At 45.0% G+C, this 8196-nt stretch overlaps 1 protein-coding gene across 1 annotated transcript; it reads right to left on the bottom strand.

The window, feature by feature from the left end:
* Positions 1–773: 773 nt before the first annotated feature.
* LOC120990723 (proteinase-activated receptor 1-like) lies at positions 774–6255 on the bottom strand. Its single transcript, XM_040419632.1, has 2 exons — positions 5360–6255; positions 774–867 (listed from the first exon to the last, which is right to left on the bottom strand). The coding sequence occupies exons 1-2, from the start codon at positions 6238–6240 to the stop codon at positions 774–776; spliced, it is 975 nt and encodes a 324-aa protein (XP_040275566.1). The 5' UTR covers positions 6241–6255.
* Between the last annotated feature and the right edge of the window lie 1941 nt (positions 6256–8196).

Here is an 8196-nt window from a genome sequence, read left to right as displayed (position 1 = left end):
GATCCCTTCATTAGAAGGGTAGATCGCGGACCATTGGCGGGGGTGGGGATGGAACTGGCGGGGGCAAGGGGGCCGTCTCTGAGGGTGATAGCGTACGCGGATGATGTCACTATTTTTGCCTCTTCTAGTGAGGAGGTGGGGTGGGTGATGTCGGAAGTGGACTGCTATTCAGAGGTTTCTGGGTCTCGGATCAACCTTGATAAATGTGAGACTCTATGGCTGGGAGAAGGAGATCCTGATTTTGATCTCCAGGACACTCTCCCAGAGCCTCAGAAAATGGTAAAGGTTCTCGGCATCAATTTTGGCCAGGATGTGGACTATCATCAAAAAAATTGGGAAGGCAGACTGAAAAATGTCGGTCAAAAGGTGGACCGCTGGAAGGGTTGGTCTTTGACCCTCAGGGAAAGGGTTCACCTGTGTAAAGCTTATCTGATCCCGGTACTATTGTACTTGGGCGCTGTTTGTGTCCTGCCAGGCTCTCTCTGGGGAACGGTCTACAGCCTCTTTTTCCAGATGTTATGGGGAAACAGGCTGACCCTAGTCAAGAGAGATGTCACTTACAGACCAAGGAGACTAGGTGGGTTGGATATGGTCAACCCAGTAGTATTCTTAACGAATACTTTTTTGAAAGCCAACATTGCAAACCTCTGGATGGAGAGGGCTCCTTGGTGGGTAAATTCCTGTAGGGAATGGTTTAGGCCCTTCTTCCAGGAATGGGAGACATGAGGGCGTGTGAAAGACCTACGCTCGTCAAGGCAGGGATATCTCCCGGCTTATGTTGCCCCAGTTCTGAGAATTATAAGGCGATGGGGGCTTGGGAGAGGGGAGATAGAGACCAGGTCGAGGTTCACCCTTGATTTTAAGGTTCTGTCTACTTTCTTTCAACCTCCGTTGGCCTTGAGGGATTGCCCAAGTCAGGATCTAGAGGGTGGGTTGACCTTATTAAATTCGGCAAGGATCCCCTTGAAAGTTTGGGATGTGGCTTGGCGTTGCTTCCATGGTAAGCTATATGTAAGGGATAATGTGAAGTGTAGAATCTCTGAGGAAAGGGGTTGTCCCCGGGAGGAGTGCGGTGCTGTGCTGGAAAGCATGGACCATTTCTTACTTCACTCCTTTCAATATAGAGGTCTACAAAAGGGTGGGAGCTTCCATCGGCTGGCCTAGGCTGGCTGCCCTGTCCTATGCAGAGTGGGCCTATGGTGCATTTAAAGACTTAGGTGGTCGGGACCGTTGCACTTTATTCCTAGTCAGCTCAGTGGTCAGGTATCACACTTGGTGCGCAAGGTGTTTAGTATCGACGGGTCATAAAGTCCTCCCAGTGGAGACGGTGTATAGGAGCATCAGGGGTGACCTGGATAAGGTACTCTCTCTTGAGAACGAAAGGTTGGGTCCCCCCAAGGCCTCTCGACTGTGGAGGGGCTTTTGTTTCGGGGTACCCTTACTCAGTAGTCTTCAATCCCGGTGGTGGGCTAGTTTGACACTTTCTTAGCCTTTTGTTTTGTTTTGAGATGAAACATGATGGTTTGGTTTACAGGCACTGAACCATAGCTGTAAAGTTGATTTTGGCTTTAGGCATTGTCTATGTTTTGGCAATGAATTATGAGATAATGGTATGACATATGTATGATATGTATATATTTATTAAAAAAAATAATAATAATAAAAAGTATAGTATTATAAATTGTGTATAGATAATGTTTTTTTTTGTTTGTTTTTTTTTCTAGTGGTTTTGGGGGCTAGTTAGGTTGGGTGGAGGGTAAAAGGGGGAGGAGAAAAAAAAATCATAAAAAATTTAAATAAAATAAAAATAATAATAATATATATATATTTGTTTTTATGTCTGTTTATCAAGTCGATTAACCAAGTCCTACTGGGGAATTGAACTTTGGGACTGAAGAAGCTCGAGGTTTCCTCTTTTGAACTTCTGTTGGGAGATCGGCTTTTTGTGCTATATGTGGGTGGGTGAAGGGTATGTAAATATGTTTATATTTATGTTTACTTTGTAAATATGTAAATAGTGTATGGATGAGTATGAGTGGATATTATGAGTGTAGGGGGAAGGGAGGGGGAGGGTGACTGGTCGGGCTAAGTTATTTTATTGGAAATGTTTTTGTATGATTTCTGTAAGATCTCTGTTAAGTTTTCTAATAAAAAGTCCATTGACTTAGGCTACTTTCACACTAGCGTTCGGGGCTCCGCTTGTGAGTTCCGTTTGAAGGCTCTCACAAGCGGCCCCGAACGGATCCGTCCAGCCCTAATGCATTCTGAGTGGATGCGGATCCGCTCAGAATGCATCAGTCTGGCACCGTTTGTCCTCCGCTCCGCTCAGCAGGCGGACCCCTGAACGCAGCTTGCAGCGTTCGGCTGTCCGTCTGGCTGTGCGGAGGCAAACGGATCCGTCCAGACTTAGGCTACTTTCACACCTGCGTTCAGGTGTCCGCTCGTGAGCTCCGTTTGAAGGGGCTCACAAGCGGCCCCGAACGCAGCCGTCCGGCCCTAATGCATTCTCAGTGGAGGCGGATCCGCTGAGAATGCACCCGTCTGCCAGCGTTCAGCCTCCGCTCTGCTCAGCGAGCGGACACCTGAACGCAGCTTGCAGCGTTCGGGTGTCCGCCTGGCCGTGCGGAGGCGAGCGGATCCGTCCAGACTTACAATGTAAGTCAATGGGGACGGATCCGTTTGAAGATGACACAGTATGGCTCAATCTTCAAACGGATCCGCCCCCATTGACTTTCAATGTAAAGTCAAAACGGATCCGTTTGCATTATCATGAACAAAAAAAAAAAAAAAAAAAAAAATTTTTATTATTTTTTTTTGTTCATGGTAATGCAAACGGATCCGTTCTGAACGGATCTAAGCGTTTTCATTATAGGTGCGGATCCGTCTGTGCAGATACCAGACGGATCCGCACCTAACGCAGGTGTGAAAGTAGCCTTACATTGTAAGTCTGGACGGATCCGTTTGCCTCCGCACGGCCAGGCGGACACCCGAACGCTGCAAGCTGCGTTCGGGTGTCCGCCTGCTGAGCGGAACGGAGGACAAACGGTGCCAAACTGGTGCATTCTGAGCGGATCCGCATCCACTCAGAATGCATTAGGGCTGGACGGATCAGTTCGGGGCCGCTTGTGAGAGCCTTCAAACGGAACTCACAAGCGGAGCCCCGAACGCTAGTGTGAAAGTAGCCTAAGCCAGTTCTACTTTACACCAGTTTGATAAATTACCCCGATAAAGTTTTCCACTTGCCTTGCTGTCTGTCATGTGCTAATTAGGGAGATGACCTCCATGATTTTATTCACCTGAGCAAGTCAACACCACCGGGGAGGAGACACCACATGACTTTCATGTATATACACTAGGCATTCACACTTGGATAGTGGATAAGCCATGAGGAAGGATGATGTGTTTCATCCAAAACATGTAGCTTTATTTTGTATTGCATGATAATGTTTTTATGAGCTTGAAATAAAAATTCAGAGTTTTTAACCTCAAGTCTCAGAAGATTCACAGCATTAGGCCCCTTGCAGACGAGCGTGTCCGGATTAGGTCCGGATGCGTTGTGAATGCGTTCAGTGAAAAATGCGCGATTTCGCAGGCAAAGTAATTTCGTTTTGCCTGCGATCGCGTTCAGTTTTTATCGCGCGGGTGCAATGCGATTTAATGCATTTTGCACGCGCGTGATAAAAAAACTGAAGGTATACAAACAACATCTCTTAGCAACCATCCGTAAAAAACGCATCGCATCCGCACTTATTTGCGGATGCGATGCGATTTTCACGCAACTCCATTCACTTCTATGGGGCCAGCGTTGAGTGAAAATCGCAGAATATAGAACATGCTGCGATTTTCACGCAGCGCACAAGTTATGCGTGAAAACCAACACACATGTACACAGCCCCATTGAAATGATTGGATCGGGATTCCGTGCGGGCGTAATGCGTTCGCATCACGCATTGCACCCGCGCGGAATACTCGCTCGTGTGAAAGGGGCCTAAGGGGTGGACTGAACTGACACAGCCAAGCCAGGGTTCCTCTACCTCCTGTGGAGATCTAAGAGGTGCGGTACTGCTGTAAAAGGGTGAGCGATTACACGTCGATCTACTTTTTTTTTTTTACTTTACCAATAATAAATCTGGACTGACGCTCATTAACATGTCTAACCACACCCACTTTCCCACCTATATTACAAAACTGGAGTCAGTGGTGTAAAAACGCAAAAAGTCACAAAATTTTGTCGCAAGTAAGTGTAAAAAGTCGCAAATTGTTGTGCAATGGCTTAAATTTTGAGCAAGTGAATGCAAAAAAGTCGCAAAAGCTCTATGGCCCTGATTTGGACCTTCACTCCAGAATTCTGGTGTCAAAAATTAGCAAAATAGTGCTTTTGTGACTTTTTTTGCATTTGCTTGCGCAAAATGTTAATGAATGTCAGTCCAGATTTATCATTGCGAGGGTGGAGGAGGGTGGAGTGGGAAAACTGGAGAAGCTTTTCTAGACAGAAGTGTTAGGATTTATCAAACAAGAAGTAACATTTGATAAATGTGGCACAAAGTACACCAATGCAGACTCAAGCAAAACTGACTTCAAATATTCCCCTCATGATAAATTCCACTATTTTGCGACTTTTTTGACAGCAGAATTCTGGAGTAAAGGTATATAATCGTGGTGTATAAATCGGGGCCTAAGCTGAGTAAACATTTCTGTGTGAAGCTCACCCTGGGCTCCATGGCAGCTGCGTGGTCTGCCTCCGTGGTCTGTATGCAACTGGATAGATGGATGTGTTCAATATATCTGGGTTAGAAAACTTTGTACTCAATCATTCACAATATCATGCATATATCATTTTATTCACAAAGTAAAAAAGTAAGAATATAAATCACATTACAGGTTAGCTCTAAGGTAATATTACTAACCATAGAATACTTTTAATATCTTTATGCCTGAGTGCAGGTTCAGACTACAAAATTGTAAACTGTGCAAGCAACCAACTGAAAAGGACAAGAAGGAGGAGACTTCTGAGGATAGTAATGTCTGCTAGAAGCTCTCAGCCAATCAGAATAACTGAGAACACCCCCTAAATTATTGATTGGCTAGGAGTAGCTGATAGGGTTCTTCTTACAATGCTCCTCCCTTATGTCCTTTTCAGTTAGTTGCACGCCCATTGCATGATATAACAGCTACCTTTTACATTGTCCTCCATGTTAAATATTATATTCTCAAAAAAAAAAGAAAACCCATGCAGTATTTTGTGGGCATGCACTTGGGCACTGAAAGCACAGTAATCATTCCAGTACCACATTTAAATCCATATATTCATGAAATATACATAGCAAAAACTTATAGCCAAATATTAAACTTCATTTACTTAAGAGATGAACTTTCTGTAGATGAATATTTGATTGCATGGGGCTGACCGGTCTGCAGTTTATCGGACATCTTACAGCATAATAGGCTATATACATATTTCCGACACCTCGATGACGCATAGTAATACATTAAAGGATCCAGACAAGTACTTATGCTGCTGATACAAACACACAGAATGTAGGCGAAATATAGAGAGTCAGAATGTCCAGAATGAAAGTGCAGATAATGCATTAAAAAGATGATATTTGTTGGGCCAAAGCAAATCATGAACACAGAAAGGACTAGAATGGATAAGAGAATAGCTCTCTTCTTCTTAGAAGAAGAATTTTCAATGTTTTTTGGGTTTTCACTCAAGGCCCGTATAACCTCAGCATAACAGAAGATTGTAATGATTAATGGAAAGAAGAAAAATATAGAAGAAAAGGCGGTGAAGTAGTACATGTAAAAGCTCTGCTGCTCTTTTAAGTCCAGCGCATCGTGGCAAGTTGTAATGTCCAATCTGGCAAAGTAAAGAGTTTGATTGGTGAGAAGAAGAGGCACAGTGCTAGCAATGGATACAAGCCAGATGAAGACACACACCAGCCAAGATCGTTTTTTTGTACGCCAGGTACGAGAGTGTATTGGAAACACCACGGCCATGTATCTGTCCGCACTCATACTTGTCATGAGCAGGATGGAGCAGTACATGTTACAGTAAAATGCCGCAGTGGCAAAGCGGCACATTCCTTCTCCAATTTGCCAGTTGTTCCCTGAGAATCTATAAACAATGTTGAAAGGCAAGATGGCAACAAAAAGCACGTCCGCCATCGCCAAGTTCAGCATATATACCACTGCCGGTGTCTTGATTTTTATCTTCAATAGAAACATTACAATCGCCATGAGATTTAGAGGCAGAGCCACAGTGAACACCACGGTGTAGATCGATGGTACAAACTTGGTCAACCACTGACTGTAGAGGTAGAATTTTGCGTCGTCTTTTAAAGTGTAAACAACTAAAAAATAAATATTTATATATTTTTCAAAAGTTACAATGTTTAGGACATGTAAATATAAATTTCTATCTTAAAGGGGTTGTCCAGCTTATTAAGTGGTAGCCTATGCTCAGGATAGGACATCACTAGCTGATTGACAGAGGTCTGACATGGCCCACACCCACCAATCACCCCCACCTCAGCTGTTCGGGTATAGCTGCATGGACAGAAGTCGGCACTGGAACCACACAGCACCTTCAACATTTTAGTGGAGGGAGCTAAATGCTACGGTGCTGCTCTCACTGAAGTCAAGTACACAACTGATGGTGCTGCAGATTTCTGGCACTGACATCTGGTGACGGAGCTAGACCTGAATAGCTGACAATCAGCTACTGATGACCTACCCTAGGGATAGGCTATCACTTAATAAATGCTGGATAACGCCTTTCATTTTTTTAATATATGGCTCACCATGGTTTCAAAATGAAAAAGAAGCTTTGTTCACCCTCATCCAGGGGCGTAACTACCATAGCCGCAGACCATGCAACTGCTATGAGGCTCAGGGCAAGAGGGGGCCCAGTCTTAGTTGGGATTATCTCCTCTTCTACTGGGGGTGAAAATTTGGTCAGGACTCTGCTCTCTAAGGCTGGGTTCACACCAGAGCGTTCAGAAAGGAGCGCTCTGTATGCGCGATTGTACGGGCGTTTACAAGCGCGCATACAGAGACAAGTGAACACACATTGTCGCGCGTTCCCGAAAGTCTATGTACGGGAACGCGCGACAAACGCCCCAAAAAACGCTCATGTACTTGTTTGAGCGTCGGGCGTTTTACAGCGCGATCGTACGCGCTGTAAAACGCCCAGGTGAGAACCATTCCCATAGGGAAGCATTGGTTTCTCCTTGTTGAGCGTTTTACAGCGCGTAGGAACGCGCTGTAAAATGCTCAGGTCTGAACTGAGCCTAAAGGAACAACTTTTAGCAAATGAAGCAGGGTCATTGAAAAGGGTTTAGGCAGAAACCCTTCTGTCCTGTGTGGGGGGCCTGGTTTGATATTTGATATGGGGCCCTTACTTCTCTATGTATGCCACTGCCCTCACCAATTCCTTATCGCTGCTCTGCTGATGCTGCTCTCCATTTCCTGGTGCTGGCTTAACATACAAAAAATGCCAGGAAAAAGCCACTTATCCATAGCCTTGCTTAGGTGGGTCTCCCCTATTGGCTGAGCAGGCATTGCCTTTTTTTTTTGTTGTTGAGCTGGGACCACAAAGTGGAGAGGAGCACTGGAACAGCAGTAAGGTTGAGTAAGGGTGAGTATAACTTTTTCATTTTTAGCCCACTGTGAGCCATAATGTATATAAAAAACACCACCATTATTTACAGGAAATCTCTACCTTTTAGGGTTCATGCACACGGCCGTTGTTTGGGTCCGCATACGAGCCGCCGTCTTGGCGGCTCGTATGCGGACCCATTCACTTAAATGGGGCCGCAAAAGATGCAGACAGCACTCCGTGTGCTGTCCGTATCCGTGGCTCCGTTCTGCGGCCCCGCTAAAAAAATATAACATGTCCTATTCTTGTCCGCGCTTGGCGGACAAGAATAGGCATTTATATTGCCGGCGCCTGTTCCGCAAATTGCGGAAGGCAACACGGGCGGCTTCCTTTTTTTGCGGATCCGCGGTTTGCGGACCGGAATAAATGGCACAGCCGGGTGCACGAGGCCTTAACCCCATAAAAACTGTCACATTGTTTTGTGTTTTTGTTTTGAGGTCCATAACTTTTTTCTCATACTGTAGCGATTATTTTTGTGGGACAAGTTGTGTTTTCATTGCACAATTTGAATTAGGATCAGATCAAAGAAGGGGCAT

The sequence above is a fragment of the Bufo bufo genome, chromosome 2 (assembly GCF_905171765.1).
Source record: "Bufo bufo chromosome 2, aBufBuf1.1, whole genome shotgun sequence".
Classification (NCBI taxonomy): Eukaryota; Metazoa; Chordata; class Amphibia; order Anura; family Bufonidae; genus Bufo; species Bufo bufo.
The sequence above is the reverse complement of the archived record's forward strand: the minus strand, read 5'-3'. Positions and strand labels throughout refer to the sequence as shown.

Excerpts from the sequence above, each read along its gene's own strand:
- LOC120990723 (XM_040419632.1), bottom strand. The coding sequence starts at position 6,240 with ATGGCGATTGTAATGTTTCTATTGAAGATAAAAATCAAGACACCGGCA. Across the intron at positions 868-5,359 it reads ACAGAAAGTTCATCTCTTAA|AACCTTAAAATCAAGGGTGA; the intron begins GTAAATGAAGTT and ends GAAAGTAGACAG.